At 40.2% G+C, this 17,464-nt stretch overlaps 1 protein-coding gene across 1 annotated transcript; it reads left to right on the top strand.

The window, feature by feature from the left end:
• The first annotated feature begins 12,123 nt into the window (after positions 1 to 12,123).
• Positions 12,124 to 16,621, top strand: LOC109487779 (nucleoside diphosphate-linked moiety X motif 6-like). Its single transcript, XM_019791839.1, has 7 exons — positions 12,124 to 12,314; positions 12,940 to 13,055; positions 13,603 to 13,709; positions 14,490 to 14,693; positions 14,969 to 15,024; positions 15,560 to 15,617; positions 16,032 to 16,621. Exons 2-7 carry the CDS (start codon positions 12,940 to 12,942, stop codon positions 16,403 to 16,405), a joined length of 915 nt encoding a protein of 304 aa, XP_019647398.1. The 5' UTR covers positions 12,124 to 12,314; the 3' UTR covers positions 16,406 to 16,621.
• The last annotated feature ends 843 nt before the right edge of the window (positions 16,622 to 17,464 follow it).

Below are 17,464 nucleotides of genomic sequence, written 5' to 3'. Positions count from 1 at the left end.
AGTGAGTAAGTAAGTGAGTAAGTAAGTGAGTAAGTAAGTTAGTGAGTGAGTGACTGACTGACTGAGTAGGTGAGTGAGTTGGTGAGAAAATGAATGAATGAATGAATGAATGAATGAATAAATGAATGGATATCTTTCTTTATTCTCGAATGCTTGTTTGGCCGAACAAGCATCGTTGGATTTGTTTTTTACAAAAATGAAAAAAATGCCAATATTAACTGCTTGGAGCATTTTGTCCTCCCTTCAGCGTCCGCTATGATATACCGTTGCGGGCTGCATCAGCTGGTGTTTTTGCGTGAATCTATCTTGACGGTAGCAGAAAGTAATAATGTTTTGCATAAAACTATACGACTGCAGTGAAAAACACTGATGAAAGATATTGCAACAAACATCATAATTAAAGTTTTACAGTTTCAAAACTGACGTAATCTTAAGTTTTGTACTGCACTACTTTGTACCCGAACTACTTTCTACGGACTTCGCCTATAAATACTGTGTACCATTGTGTCCTCGAAAAAGAACGCATTTTGTGGGTAAAGCATTCTGGAACTAGAAAAGTAACATTTGCAAAGCAAATGCATAATGTTTACCTTCGCATATGGTCTGCTCTGTTAATTATTACTTAAACACATTCACATATATGGTCAAGAGTCTAAAAAAAAGCCCCCTACTATAAAATTGCAACATAATGTAATCCAACACCAGTTACCATGGTGAGAGACAGTCTGGTTCAGTCAGGTCAGAGGGCACTGTTTGGAGAAGAAGAAGAAGAAGAAGAAAGGTAGCAAAAACAATATGTTTTCCTTCGGTAAACATAAAAAGTGAACTGCTACTAGTATCCTTGAGTCGAGTGTTTGGCGTAGATAGTGAAACAGGCCAGACTGTTTACATAAAAGTGACATGAATCTTTGTCCTATTCAACTGTTTTTCCAGTTCCTTCCAACAAGCGCCAACAACATGCAGTTCTCTGCAATTTATCCAATAGTAGAGTTTGATATGCCTTTGAAAATGTTGGTAGAAATTCTTAACAATGTATAGCAGCCGTGCGCTCAAACGATACATAAGGACCGCCCATACTACCCACATAACCTGAAAAAAAACATGACGGCAGTAAATTCACACACACACACAAACACACACACACACACACACACACACACAGACACACAGACACACAGACACACACACAGACACACCAAAATATAAACCAAGAACAATTCCCCAGACTCACCTTTTTTCATTGAGATAATTAGATTTGGTCGTTGATTGGACACACTTCCGGAAGCCAGTAAGTATTCTTAACAACCTCTGTTACATCCGGAAAACTGAATTTGGTCAGTCTCAATTTCAGTGCAATCGGTGCAATAGCTTAGTAGGGTAGAGTGCTCGCTTCCTGAGTTCAAACCGCGATCGGGTCAAACCAAAGACTTGAAAATGCTTTTTTTGGCTTAGAACTAAGCATCCATGAGAAAGAGTATGGGAAGGTCAAACACACAGCACTACCAGCGGGCTAGCCTCCTGCTGTAGTGCTTGCACAAATGTGTGGCCCAAGGGCTACAGAAATGGAGAAGAGCACCACCCCTATGCTCTGCACAAAGTAGAACGGGACTTTTTTTTCTCAATTCTTGTAAAGGAGCAAATTTAAATCCTTTTTCCACAACATTACAAGTGTTCTGGTATAAAGTGTGATCTTGGGAAAACGTCTTCTGACCACTCAAACATAATCACCGGAGTGCGTGGGATCCCAGTATAACAAATTATACTAACGTTCCCTACACGACTTGACATTCAGAAAATGGTGCCCGGTCCTGTTGCGTTAATGGCTTTACTAGACATAAAATGCCAAGGATTCCAAGTCATTATAAAGAAGATACGGAGGCAGTTCAAGATCTTCTTGACGTTAGGCAATTTGATGCCTTGGATACAAATCTCCCGTAAGTAAAAAAAAAAGTCCTATAGAAGAATTTTAAAGGAATTTCAAAATTTCAAACCAGCAAAACTGAATTTTTCAAGTCAATTTTCTTGTCATGCGTTACATAGTAATTTGAAATACCCTATACCATAGCATGTATACAAAGTCAAAGTGAAGCAAAAATATGATGTTACTGATGGAAATGCTTGTTTTGTACTTTGGACTCTTCCTATAAATTTGGCTCAATAACAAGCTCCATGAGGTATCTCTTCATTTTTGGGTACCACCAATAAGTAACTAGGATCAGCAGTTGATGCCTGCGGATGATTGATTGACCAGCTTATAATGCAAAACAAGCAACGATTTTCTGTCAGTGAGGTCACATTTTTGCCTTCGAGATATCAGGATGCCACGGGATATGTTTGAATCAACATTAAAACAAAAGATAACAAAATTGACTTTAATAAAAATTCATTTACTGCCGTGAAGTCCCTTCGGGTGCCTTTAGGCCACTGCAGATATATGGTAATATCTACATGTACCATACGCACTATTCTGAAGCCTGCGTGCTTCTGATAAATGCTTAATGACCCAAGATAAAGCATGGATACAATGGGCATGTACATTTTTTTTATTTACTTCAGATTCACCTCAAAACAAGGCTCGTGAGAGCCACTTACATGTTTTGGGTTACAGTGATGACTGCGTGGTCAGATATTTGTTCACCCTTGATTTAAACCGTTGGAGGTTGTGATTAGCGGTGAAACATTCACGGGGAAGCTTGTTCCACAGTGAAGTGGTTCTGGGGAAGAAACTGTCAGCATGAAATTTTCTCTTGACTGATGGACTATTGAGGAAGAAAGGGTGATTTTCTGCTGTTAAGGTGGCTAAGCGTGTTCTTGCAGAGAATGTTCTGAGTGGGGGTACGAGGGAGTGAAGTTCAGCAGAGCATCTGCCGTGGAAATATAGGTATAGGATACGATATAAGGTGTTACTTTGAACTACTGCGTGCAGTATGGTGATAAATCCACCACCGCAATGAACATCTCCAATATCTGCTCATCTATCTGTATTATCTATCAGGGAGAGAACGCTGATTACCACTGTTGCTGCTTCGTGTGTGTGTGTGTGTGTGTGTGTGTGTGTGTGTGTGTGTGTGTGTGTGTGTGTGTGTGTGTGTGTGTGTGTGTGTGTGAGTGTGTGCGTGTGCGTGCGTATCTCCGCCCCCGATGTTACCACAACCGTGCGACAAAAACACGTCAAGCCGTCAAACTATCCTTTCATCTTATTACCTTCACCAAGAAGGTATGTTTTCCGTGGCATTAGTATGTGAATGTGTGTGCGTGTGTGTGTGTGTGTGTGTGTGTGTGTGTGTGTGTGCGTGTGCGTGCGTGCGTGCGCGTGTGTGTGTGTGTGTGTGTGTGTGTGTGTGTGTGTGAACTCTTGTCTAATGCCTTTGCTTCCAGTAGAATATGCGTTTTGAAAATCAAAATAAGACGCATGTTCTAGACTTTTATCAGAAACCTTCAGCTGTCTCTACAATGAAGCTCAAAATATGTTGAGGTAAGAAATCTGACAGTCCATTCACATACATGATTTAATTTTTCAGATTCCTAAAAATCCTTTTAGACCTAGGATGTTTAATATCATCAGTTCGAAAAAATTGAATTTCCAAACCAAGTACTATTTTCTATGATTGGTCATTTTTTACAATGCTGTAACAGCAGAACATTCACCGTACGAAATCCACTGTAACCTCTCCTAAATTGAATATAAAGCATCCGCAAATGTACAATTTTGTCACTCTCTAAGTCCCTTTGCCAAGAAGATTATGTTTTAGGGGCCATGTATCGGTCAGTCTGTTTGTCTGTCTGTCTGTTTGTAAAAAGCATCACACAAAAAGTCACTGATGGATCTTGATAATGATATGATATTTAGTATATCGATTGGTCTTAATAAGATGTCAAAACGCGTACATTTTGGGTCCCCTAGCTGCTTTTTCTGGAACTGCAGGGGCATGGAACTGCAGCAGATCTTATTATGGTCAGTATTTCTGGGTGGTAGTTAGCTCGTATGGATTGAAAAGAAGTGACGAGTTTTGACCTTTAGCAGCTTGTCCTGACACTGCAGAGGAGTTAGCATTTAAATGGCAATGAAAATGACAATGAACTTTATTGCATGTTCACGCCCTACACGGGCCAAATGCACTTAAGTTAAATAACTTGGTAACAAGAATAGAAGAAGCAATTGTTACATTCGTGTGCTATTTCTCTATCTACAGGATCTAACTACAGGATCTCTTCTCTCTTTTTTGAAACATGTATGAACAAATTTACATAGTTTTTCAATTATATCATAGCGCTTGGATGTCATAATATGTTTGAACAATTCTATTTTCGGCAAGTATAATTCTATTTTCGGCAAGTATGCAAATTTCTTTTCTAACTGTAAGGAGCTAATAAAGGATTTCCTGATGTCATTGTATACCGCACATTCTAAAACAAAGTGTGCTTCATCCTCTATACAGTTATAGTTACATAGAGTGCAAATTCTGCTGTTTGCGGGAGTCTGGTTGTACCTACCGATTTTAAAACAATCTAAATTCTCGTAATTTTTGGCATGGCGGGATTTTCATACTTGTGGCATTTGGAAATTAGAGGAAGTTGAACACCGTTCAGCCTAAATTATGCAAATGAATGTTTCATTTATATAATTGACAGACAAATGCTAGACGATCATCTTTGAATTTATTTAGATAGGAGTTTCATAGAGAATTTAATAGCAATATATATATATAATTCTTGCAAATAAAGCCATTATTTGAAAATACATGATAAACATTTATGATTCCTCAGTCGTAAAAGTTAGTGTTTGTGCCCACCTCTGGTTATAAATGTTTAAATATTAGGTTGGTCCCTAAAGCGTACTTAGTGGCACACATCTAAGCCATCTGTGGGTACCGTAAAATAGGCTTGAAATCAAATATTAAAATAACATTCAGCGGCTTAAAGTTCACTGAAATTGTGTGATATACGTTGCGTTTTAACACAGCTATCACACAAACAATTTCTAATTTTAATCACAAAAAAAACTTAAAGAAACAGCTTTTTTACTTCATTTTGTATAAGATCAATCATCCATAAAACATAGAGGGCTCTTAAAAACACGTCATTACGTGACGTTATGAATATTATTTAACCTAATCAAAGTAGCTAAACTGTATCTGAATTAAACATTTACTCCGGTTAATCCAATAAAAAAGGTTTCTAGTTCCTGAAAGCAAACTATGGTTGACGTATTCAGAGAAGCCACAGCCAGTGAACCATTGCTCCGTATATTTGTGAATGTAACCTGTGGAATGCTAATAGGTACAGTGCAGGTATGAGGACTCGAAGAAGTACAAACACTTTACCGACGACTAGCTGGCGTTCTGTTCCTGTCATAACATTTCTTCTGACTTATTTTACTCAAGAACCGTAGACCTTAGTTCCCCCCGCAACTTACTCAAGCAGCAACATGGAAAATATTACACCCAGTTTGTCGTACTGGTGACTCGGTGTTTTATTTTTTCTGTAAACTTGAAACCAACATTGCCAGGATTTGGGGCCTTGAAATATAGTTTCTTGACAGTTGAAGGCAAATAACCCTCCATTGAAAATGACTGATGGTTCTACACTAATGTATCCGCAAGCTTACAGAATCCCCCAGGCGGTATTTTCGCGTCTTCCGGATGTTTCTTGGACCGGGCACGCCACAAAGGGAGAGAAGGAATCTCACATCCCTTCATTGATACCTCCCCGTGTTACTCGCGCATGGAATTCCAATGCGTTAGTAAGAAACTGAGGATGTTATTTTCTTCGCGTTTTAAGCGCGATAACTCAAGAGCTCGCAACTGCAAATATACATCATAGCCATATTATACTGTCCACGGTAGACAATTTCTCCTCAGTCACATATTCTAGGAAATATTTGTAAATCATAGAATACTGCATTAAATATACATTGACACCGGGCAGGAATGCTAACACGATGTGATACTCACGTCTAATGTCTCGGCGGTTCAGGCGATTCGATCCGTCCCCGCGCATCACATCCAGAACCGCGGGTAGTCCGCGGCACTGTGACGGTCAGAATCACAGCAAGTCTGCACGGAGACCAAGACAAATGGAGAAAGGACGCCTTCGTGGGAGAAAAAAAACACGCCTCGCAGCTAGATACCGCTCTAACAAGCCGACCTGAGGAGAGATACGTGCACGGGTAGAGCTCATTGTTATTGGAAGCGCGGTGTGGAAAACCCGGAGATTGATGGTCCTAGATTAGAAGTTGCGTACGGGGATGTGTTTGATAAGCGCCCCTGTTGGTTATGATGGAAAGGCCATAGTCAGGGGTGACAGAACCGCACAAAGGTGACGGCAGAGATTCCCAGTCAATGCATTCTTATTCCCTCCCCACCCTCCTAATGCTATGCATACACTGTCATGTTACCTAAACCAGAATGGAGTAAGATAAATCACCATTACGATAACAGTCAGCTTTCTTAGCCTGTAGTGACTAGACGATCCACAGTGTTGTTGCGAGACTGTAATACCACATACACTAGCAGGATATATATATACTGGCCATTTTGAATTCCCACCGATCCAAATGGTTATCCATAGCATTCCTAACAAACGGGACAATATATCTATGCAAGTAACCATAAATCATAACCATATAAGTCTAAATATCATTTTTGGTAGATGTGTAGTCTGTATTTTGTATGGTTCAGTCAGTCTTTCGCATTACATATATTTTTGAGGAATAGTTGAAGATGTGCCGACAGACAGGCACAAGAAATCAATGTGAGATAAGTAAGTGACGACGTCAGTGGATTTCCGTTAAAAGGTTTTCACTTAGACGTGAAAATTACCGTAAATCTTTCAAGGCCTCCAATCTGGCGGTTGTAAGGCGAAAGGTGATTGGTACAATACGGCCAAATGATTGCCAGTAAATAACGCGTTTTGCTGCCGTATGGCCCCCATTGATAGCGTGGAACAGAATCTATTTTTGTATAAACGTTCACCTTTTACATAAGGCCACATGTATGGATGACATCAGCGCGCATTAATCTTCGCCTGATTTTGGAAAAAAAAACAAGAAACTTTGTTGCCTTCTGACAGTGGCCAACATGCCGAAAATGGGCAAAGATGTCTGTTGCCATGTCGGAAGGTGGATGGCAGATAACTGAAGAAAGGAGACATGAAAAGGCTCTGATTTGATGTTTTGTTTCTTACTTTGATGCTGTGATATGTGATGCTGGCTGTGTATATGTGATGTGCCCACTGAATCAAAACCATTTGTACAATGATTGAGGCAAAATTTTAAATTGTAGGAATCTTGTTTTTTTTGGCCCGCCTTGTTTTATTTCGACCGCTCGCATACGATTTGGAATCTGGAGGATGTCATCCATAAAATTTACTTGCTGTGGCCTAATGAAATTAAACTGTTCTCCAACTAAAAAAAATTGACTCGCCGGATTTTCGACCGAAGCGCTCGGCCTTTGTCAGCTTTCCCTCCCAGGTGCTTTAGACGTGATTTTTCCACGTATAACGTCATCACTGTTTGTCGGAAGTCGGTACCGCCCCCCGTTCCTTTTGATAGAATTCATCTAGTTTACCATAGCTGAAAAGGTGGGCTCTACACATGTCTTTTATGTCATTATTTTATTTTGATGTGTCAAGTTGGCAGGAGTGGGTTGGTGGGAGCACTTGGACAGTAACCTGTCGTGGGTAGCTTGGCACATCCTTTTTCTGTCCCCTTTTCTTTGCCTTTGTCTCAGTAACGTCGAAAAGTTAAACAAAAATAATTAAGAAACCTCTTGTCTCTCTTGTCTAATTTTCCTTCTTTTTTGATTTTGTTATACCCCCCCCCAAAAAAAGGCCTCTACACATGTATGACACACAACGACACACAAAACATTTTGCAAGAAATGATAGAACACATCACCATAGATTACACAATTTAGAAGTTGCCAGGAAGTCCTAGATTCTTATTATTTGCCTGATAGACCTAACTACCTACGAAATTTCGTAGTAATCCATCCAAAGTCGTTTAAGTTACGAACGCTACCTTCATTACTGTTTCCCAAATGTGGCGCCATGTGTCAATTCCTGTATTTCGGTTCGTTTTGCCTGACTTTCGGCAGTGATTCGGAATAGGTGTCAAGCGGCCTTTTATCCCTTAGGCCACAGCAAGTAATTTTCATGGATGACATCAGTGCTCGCCTGATTTTGGAAAAAAACAACAAGAAATTTTGTTGCCTTCTGACAGTGGTAACATGCCGAAAATGGGCAAAGATGTCTGTTGTCTGCCGGAAAATGGATGGCAGATAAATATGAAGACAGGAAAAAAAACAGACACAAGGCTCCGATTTAATGTTTTGATTCTTAGTTTGATGCAGTGATATGCTGGCTGTATATATGTGATGTTCCTAGTGAATAACAATAATTTGTACAATGATTGAGTCAAAATTATAAAATGAAGGAACCTTTTTCTTTCGGTCCGCCTTGTTTTTTTTCGCCCGCTCGCATTATTAGAATTGGAGTCTGCGAAGGATGTCATCCATAAAATTTACACGCTGTGGCCTCAATAGGAGAAGGTTATAAAACAGGCTACCATCCCCAGATGACGTCAGCGATCGCTTCAAATGTACAGATACATTTATGTTAACATACTTATGAAGGACTTGTAGGGTTACGAATGTCTAATCTAGCCAAGAATATACATCTAGGGGGGTTTCATTACATGTAGATTAGTTGAAACATGTGCAATATCAACTTAATTGCTCGAAAATCGTCTATGGTACAATGTCTAGCAGCAAATCTACAAGACTAAAACAAACTAGAAAAGTAACATTTGCAAAGCAAATGCATAATGTTTACCTTCGGATATGGTCTGCTCTGTTAATTCTTACTCAAACACATTCACATACATGTATATGATGACAGGAGTCTAAATGTCTACTATGAAATTGCAACATTATGTAACCCAACACCAGTTACTATGGTGACAGACGTCAACAAAAGAGGCCATTAGCCAGGTCAGAGGTTAGTGTTTGGAACAGAAGAAGAAGAAGAAGAAATTGAGCAAAAACAATATGTTTTCCTTCGGTAAACATAACTAGAACGGCAGACATATGCTCGGGAGCAAATATAATATTTCAGTCAATGTCTCTCCTCACCATACTATGTATGGACTGAAATGAATATGATTGATAACAGTGTATGAATTACATTTTGTTGTGATGTCCTTTTCGATTTCATGACAATGCACACTTGTCTAGTGTTAACGTTTAGTTTTGTTAAGCTAATTTCAAATGGTTTATTATGAACTGGTGTGAGATATTGTTCCATGCCAAATTGTTTTTAATTCTAAAATATCTGTGGAGTATTAGGATTATATATGTCAAACTTGTTTGCTGTATTTCTGCAAATATCTATATTTTAGATGAAAGGCACAGAACATACACATAACATGAGTAACAAATATATATGTTCACTGTAATTGGCTCATTAACTCAATTTTCTACCATAAATATACCCACTCCTTACCCAGTAACTTTGTTATACAACATGCATGGCTCTTAGTACATAGTCATTTATACACAAGAAATAGAACAAAGGGGACAAATTCAACTTACATTCAAAATATTCTGCAGCCTACGAGGGTCTTCCTTTGGTATCTCGTGTACCGGAAAAACGTTCAATGCATGGGTCAAAGGAGGGGTTTCAAAGAGAATAATCTATCGTTACTAAAATGGTTTGTACAATGTAACAGCACTGCACGCAAATGTGCACTTTGGTATTAGCGTGACGACCGTGCTAGCATTGACTTTTCTGTCAAGCAAATCAATCCAATTAAGAATGAAGGAGAACGTGTGTTCAATACCGGTGTTTTACTCTTGGGCGCGGCAATGACCGCTGGGACAGACACGCTCTCCTGAAGTGTCTGTTTCAGATTCATCATCCAGGTCTGTCAATGAATCTTCCAGGGCTCTTCTCTTCTGAGGAAGCGGTATGCGGCGTCCTCCTGCCCCGCACGATGTTCCTACTGTGCGGTGCCTCTCCTGGCTAGTACGGCCGGATATTAGGCCACAGCAAGTAATTTTTATGGATGACACAAGCAAGCGCATTAATTTTTTCCTGATTTTGGAAAAAAAAAATTTTGTTCCCTTCTGACAGTGGTCGACATACCGAAAATGGGCAAAGATGTCTGTTGCCACGCCAGAAGGTGGATTGCAGATAAATATGAAGAGAGGAGACAAGAAAAGGCTCTGATTTAATGTTTTGTTTCGTACTTTGATGCATTGATATGTGATGCTGGCTATGTGTATTGTGATGTTCCCACTGAATTAAAACCATTTGTACAATGATTGAGTCAAAATATTGAATTGTAGGAACCTTGTTTTTTTTTCGGCCCGTCTTTTTTTCGCCCTCTCGCATTAGATTTCGAGTCTGCGGAGGATGTCATCCATAAAGGTTACGTGCTGTGGCCTTAGTCCTGCAGACTCTACCACAGTATATGCTCTTCACTGAATATGTTTGACAATGGCGATCTCTACTTACTCAAGCCGTCGAGTCAATTCAGCTAGAATTCAATATGCACAGCATCTGAGACTCCAAGGTGATGGAGGATGATACTATAGATCATGATATTTTTATACCAACACTGACTTTCTGTACGGAAGCGTCTGTATGTACCGAATAGCCCCAGGGGACCAGCCACCGTTACTCTGATTACTTTGGAACCGAAACGGAAGCTTCGCTGCCCCCAGGGGCTTCTGAGTTTCCGGGAATTTGGAAGTAATGACGCTTTGTGTCGTATAACGGGATATGCGACTCAACAACAAGGGAAATTACCTGTCAAAATTCACAGCACGAAGAGACTCCGCCGTCGTGACTACCACTGTCGGTTCTGTTCTTTATTGCGTGCTGGTTTCTATTTTCGCAGGTCTCCATCAGTGAACACATCGATAAACATCAGCTGGTCTCCTGGAGTATATTGGCTCGACACTAGTCAATAACTCACCATTGTTATCACTGAACCCTAACGTGACTGAAATAACAACAGCAAAGCACCTGGTAGAACCATACAGACCTGTTGGCTTAGTGGGAGATATTTATTTTCTATAATATTTGAATTCACCTCAGGTAAATCGTGAAATGTATACAAGTGGCGGGGGGAGGGGCAAAATAGGTGTATAAATACCTTTGGAAGATGCCCTCCCAGACATCACATTGATATAGAATAATACAATATAATGCATAATAGATACACTGCTTTATGTACATCAAAACCCCATAAATAAGTAATAATTAAAAATTATACTTGTACTAGGGCCTTCTCAAACGCTTTTGGTTTCAATCCTGCAAAACGTCGGATCAGTGACCGTCAGTAGATATGGATTTTATTTTTCTCTGTTTTTAGTTGTTTTTTTTTTTTTTACATTCCGGCTCAAATGTTACAGCAAATAAATTTCTTCTGAAATGCGATAAATGAAGTTTTAGATGTTGTAATTTAGATGCTTACATTGTAAAATGTCGTCACTATACGTGTTGGAGAAACGGAGGAATGTAATGCAAATTCGTTTACTGTCACAGTAAAATATAGGGAACCAGACAAGATGAGGAGCTAAATGAAATATAGTAATTAAGGTTATGATATTTCTTTTCGCTATTTCTGCAGGATTCTATTTCTATTATATATTGTACAACAATGCAATTTCAAATTTCCTCATTCATAATGCAAATTAGGTTCAAATTTACATTATATTACGTTACATTCGATTGTGTACATCTTTATATCTTACGAAATATCAAAACCCGACGTTCCGCTGCAGGACCATGGCAAGCTGCAAGGGGGCCAAAATCAATTTTTTTTAAATAGATATACTAGTACCCACCGCTGTTTTATGACAATTATATCACTCACTCACTCACTCACTCACTCACTCACTCTATCTCTCTATCTCTCTCTCACACACACACACACACACACACACACACACACACACACACACACACACACACACACACACACACACACACGCACACACACATGTGTACACACACACACACACACACACGCACACGTATGTAACATGTCGTAAAAGGAACGAGTGACACCCCTCTGAGAATGGACTCTTCCCGCGGTCACTTGGAACAGGGGTCAAAGTTCACGCACGAACTAGAGGTCAACTTCTGGTCAGAACTTACACAACACAACGCACGTTTCGGTGACAGACTGACCGTGTAAGTCGGCCAAGTTTACAGGACGTGGTGTTGTGCTGACTGTGAAATTATGTATTGACATGTAGACAGGTGCAACAAAAACAGATAAAAGTGCGGCAGGCTAAAAATCAAAGGTGAGCAACGTTGTGTAACCAACATTGATGATTTCATGCTAAAAACAAATTAAGCCTATCCCCTTTTCCGCCCAGTCCAGTAACCAACATTTTTGTACACAAAATTATGCTACAAACCGGCATTACGCAGGTTTTACAATATAAAGATGTATGGATTTTGCAAATGCAGCACATAGATAAATGATGTACTGAATTAACTGCTGGGCTGGGATTTGATACTAGGTCACTGGCCAGTCTACTAAGACATTAACTCTGTAATGTGATTTGTGTAAGATTGATTACCACTTTTCTAAGACCAGATTCTATAGCCTTGTATATATATTATAAGTTCCCCTGCTGACTGTCTTAGGCAAGTTTGAATTATGTAGTTTGAATGTACTTAATGTTCACGGTAGGAACAGTTTGCAGTCTGAGCAAAATGGAGGTGTTCACGGAACAGTGTGTTCACTGCTGTAGCAGGTGCAGAGAGAAGAAAATCGGCCAATTAGTTTGTGGTACGTACAGAAGTGACTGCAAAAACTGTGAACATAAACTTAGGATAACTGAGATAAAATCAAGAATTACAGTTTGTACAAATATTTTTACTATTAGGCTAATTAGCTGTATATGTTGTTATCCCCAACAGATGCAGTCTTTACCGAGGTTACTCAAGAGACCAAAGTTGCTGTCATACACATGGAGGGTGAAGTTCCACACAAGTTGTCTTTCACAACAAGACGTATTGATGGGCACAGTTGACAAGTAAGTATTTTGTACCTAACTTCACACTAGCTAGTCTCCCAAGTCAAACTATTCACTGTGTTAAGAATGTTGCTGCACTTAATAAGTAAGCCCCTTTTACACATAGCCTGATATGACCTGCTGAACACTATAGCTGAAGTCCCAACCATGGTTATAATTAATTAGGAGTAGCCTATGATAGGTCGGCATTGATTTGTTGGTGTTCGGCAAGGTAGATTTTCAAACAGTCCATTTTTTTGTATGGGGCAGGAGGAGTGAAGTATGCTGTATTTGCTGACAAATGTTGTTTGTTTTGGTGTTGTGTTTTACTTTAGTCCTTTTTTGCATGGGCAGGAGGAGTGAAATATGCTGTATTTGCTGACAAATGTTTGTTTTGGTGTTGTTGTTTAGTCCATTTTTTGTATAGGGCAGGAGGAGTGAAATATGCTGTATTTGCTGACAAATGTTTGTTTTGGGGTTGTGTTTAGTCCATTTTTTGTATAGGCCAGGAGGAGTGAAATATGCTGTATTTGCTGACAAATGTTGTTTGTGTTGATGTTGTGTGTAGATGGGGAGGTGTGACAGTGGACCTGGGCAGTGCTGACTGTGGACTGGAGGGGACATATACCCACACCAGCCTCAGGGAACTGGATGCCTTTGCAGGGATGCTCAGAAGTAGGTATATTTTTTCAAAGTACTACTAGCCATTTGTCCTGAGTCTATCATGGTTTGCATCCACTTGGTAGCGTGTGTAGTCCATTGGTTAGTGGCCCTGCTACTGGACCAAGAGGTTGGGAGTTCAAATCCTGGCTGTTGTCACTCACCCAACATGCATTACTGGAAGATGTCACAGTCCCAAGGACTGTTCATTGTGCTTGCATCTCAAAAAGAGCTAAGGACAATTTACTTACTTACTTAGTTCCTCCCGTGCAAGGCACATTGGGCAGCAAGTCTTCTCCACTCTGCTCTGTCTTTGGCGAGAGACTCAGCATCCTTTAGTGATACCCCCTTACTTTCCAGGTCTTTTTGGAGGGTACGTCGCCATGTTAGTTTGGGTCTCCCTCTTTTCCGCTTGCCCTCTGGTTTCCAGAACATAGATGTCTTGGCATGGCGGTCTGAGGTCATCCTGAGGACATGTCCAGCATACCTCATCCTCCTCTCGGTGATGGTGATGCTGAGTGGTTTTGTACCAGTTCTGTCGTATACTTCCTTGTTGGTAATCCTGTCTCTGTATGTTATGTGTAGAATTTTACGGAGGCATCGTTGTTGGAAGGCATCCAGCTTGTTCCGCATTTGCCAATTTGCCCAGTACTTAATAATGACTATGAACCTATAAATACTGTACATAGCATCTGTCTTCTCTCATAACCAGTGGAAGGTTCTCCTTAGTAAACCCAACCCTAGTTCTACCTGATACTATGTGATAGTGTGGTTTATGATGTTTTTGCATTATAGACTCCCTCAAGCAATGGAAGATGGAGGGTAAGAAGGCAGTCTGGCTGAAGGTGCCCATCTTACAGAGCCGGTTTGTACCGGTTGCTGCCAGTCAGGGTTTCCAGTTCCACCATGCAGATAAAGACTACTCCATGCTGACAGCCTGGCTGCCGGCGGGCAGCTGTAAAATACCTCACTTTGCATCACATCAAGTTGGTGTTGCAGGTACCAAACTAAGAACATTATACTAGTAGATACATGTGTACATATGTATGTATATAACTTGCGACACAAGTTATCTGGCACGTATGACCCGCTACTACGGTCACGTGTCTCTGACGTCACGTTCCAAGAGTAGACGGGTCCATTCCATGAACAAGGTTGATGGAGTCAACCGAAAATTTGGGTAAGTCCCAATTCTGTAATCTAAGTGTTGGAAGTTAAAGCTTAGTCTTTATTTCCTATAATCATCTTGTTTTGTTTCTATTTGTACCCCACAGGCTGTGTTCTCAGGGAAGATACCAAAGAAGTTCTTGTTGTTCAAGACAGAAATAGGGTAAGACGTGAAATCTTTACTTACATTCTAAAAAGGCTTATGTGTATTCCAGGTAAATTCTGGTGTACTGAAAGTGCAAAAACATTCAAAATGGGCACTCACTCACTACATGTATCTGGTTTAGAGTCTACATGTACTACGTGAGGTTAGAGTTTAGGCTTAATGACCTCAGCATTTACCTCTATTCTTTGGGTTGACAATATGTACTGTACATGTAGGTTAAGGTGGTGGAAGTTATTCCTTAAGTTGTCCATCCATCTCTTCCTTAGTTGACCTTGTTGATGCCATATCCCTGAATGCCAAGAGGCACTTTGATTTAAGCCTGCAATCTCAGCGAGACTAGACAGGGGGCTCTCTTCAGAAATAGTCACCAAGTAACCAATCAAAGTGCTAGAAATATTCACAATTATGATTTAAACGAGGCAACATGGCACCAGTGAGGACAGCCAACCTGTAGAGAGAGAAAGACAGAGACAGAGATAGATGAATTTGCAGAGAAATGCATGATATGATTTTTTTATTTGTACAAATCCAGGAGACATCACACATGTGGAAGCTGCCAGGGGGTCTGTCTGATCCAGGAGAATACTTTGGTAAGATATTTAGAGGATATTTCAAGGGACTCCAAATTATTTACTTAGACTTCATGTAACGTTATATAGAGCAATACAAACATATTTTTTAGACTGAATACCTGTGATGGCACGCAGATGTTTGCAGTGGCAGGTGTCTAGCTTTTCTATGACTGTCCTTGGTGCTGCCCAGCTGTTGCAGTTATATAGCATGTTGGAAACACAACAGGCGTTGTACAGTTGTAGCTTCCTTGTCAGGGGAATCCTAGATCTTCTGATCCAGATCTTACAGAAGTATCTAAAAGCAATGTTTCCCATGATGTCAGCTGAACTACAGAGGAGGGACCCCAGGATTTTGCTCTTCCTCCATTCTTCTTCTTCTCATAATGTTTTGATAAAACATCCTTCTGACTAAAAGTATGTTCTTTTCAACAGGAGAGACTGCAGTACGGGAAGTGTTTGAAGAAACTGGGATCCAGTCAGAATTCCAGTCCATCCTGACCATTCGACAACTGCACAACTACCCCGGTGCCTTCGGGAAGTCGGACCTTTATATCGTGTGTAGACTGCGAGCTTTAGGTCATGTCATAGACCACTGTACAGAGGAGATTATAGGCTGTAAGTGGATGGACGTGTCAGAACTGGCTACCTCTCAGTCCACCTCACTCATCTCTACACATGTCGCACGGCTGGTTCTGTATGGCTTCAGGGAAGGCTTCGACAAGGTTGATATTGGAATGAAGGAACTGCCTGCCGTGTTCAGGAACATGACTTACAAACTGTACCACAGACAGATCCCAGACAGTTAAAACATGCGCTAAAGATGTGCTAAGGCCAAGGGGAAAAGTGTCGAGTTTCTCGTAAGGCCAAAATGATGACATCTGCCTCCGCATTGATTTTCAACTGATTTGCAAAAAAAAAAAGATTCTGGTTCTTAATCAACTCAAAATATGCACATATTCTGCCCCCAACAGTTGAGGAAAGTCCTTTTTTTCCCTACCAGTTACAGTTTTTCCATCTATCAATACAGTAGTTTGATTAAAATTTCAAAATTCATTGTTAAAATATTAACCCAGCCTTTTGTGCTGACTTCATGGCGCTTATCATAGCATTTGGGGCTATAATAGGACCTGTTTTTTTTTGCTGTCACTCCATTTTTTTTTCTCAAAAAAAAAACGAGAACCAGCAAATAAAATTGGTGTGGCCTTAAGAACTCATTGAACATCTGAGTGCTAAGTCAGTGAGGCTGGAACACAAACATGACTGATCAGGAGTCCTCAGGTGTTATGCTGTTTTGAAATCCCAAAGTATGAAATACTGATGCAAATGTGCTCATGTGTCACCTGTAAACTTTACGCAAACTTTATTTACCTGAACGTTTTCCAAGGATGAGTACAGTACCGGCCTCTGAGTTTGTCTTGGATCGGTGGTGCACTTCCGCACTTTTCCAAAAGGTGGCGCTGTTATCACGTCGCCAGTCTTTAGTTGAGCTAGCTGGGGCCTATAAGACAATTATCTTCCGTTATAGTAAACAAGTACAGTCACAAGGTTCACCATAGGCTATACTGTTGTATGATAAAACACAATCACATAAAGGTACATTTTTTTTGTTTCTAATTCAGAGACCAACAAAGCTGCTATTACTGTAACAACTCTGAGCTTCACGTACTTTCATGAATATTGCTCATAAACTTAAGCATGGCCCTGAAAAAAATTGCCACTTAAATCTCTTAAAAAACAGATGCCGCCTCTCGTTACTGTCGGAAGAAAAGGGACGAAATCATCCTTACCTTGTCCTTAGCCTTGTTTTCTTGCTTCAACTGCATCTGAACTATCGTTCCTTCAGGCCTTGTAGACCTGTCTGGGAG

This window comes from Branchiostoma belcheri, unplaced genomic scaffold (genome assembly GCF_001625305.1).
Source record: "Branchiostoma belcheri isolate BF01 breed outbred unplaced genomic scaffold, Haploidv18h27 scaffold9, whole genome shotgun sequence".
NCBI lineage: Eukaryota > Metazoa > Chordata > Leptocardii > Amphioxiformes > Branchiostomatidae > Branchiostoma > Branchiostoma belcheri.
This window is presented reverse-complemented; position numbering and strand designations above follow the sequence as displayed.

Coding starts and splice junctions, on each gene's coding strand:
- LOC109487779 (XM_019791839.1), top strand. CDS start 12,940: ATGCAGTCTTTACCGAGGTTACTCAAGAGACCAAAGTTGCTGTCATAC. Junction 13,710..14,489: donor CTTTGCAGGGATGCTCAGAA/GTAGGTATATTT, acceptor TTTGCATTATAG/ACTCCCTCAAGCAATGGAAG. Junction 15,618..16,031: donor TGATCCAGGAGAATACTTTG/GTAAGATATTTA, acceptor TCTTTTCAACAG/GAGAGACTGCAGTACGGGAA.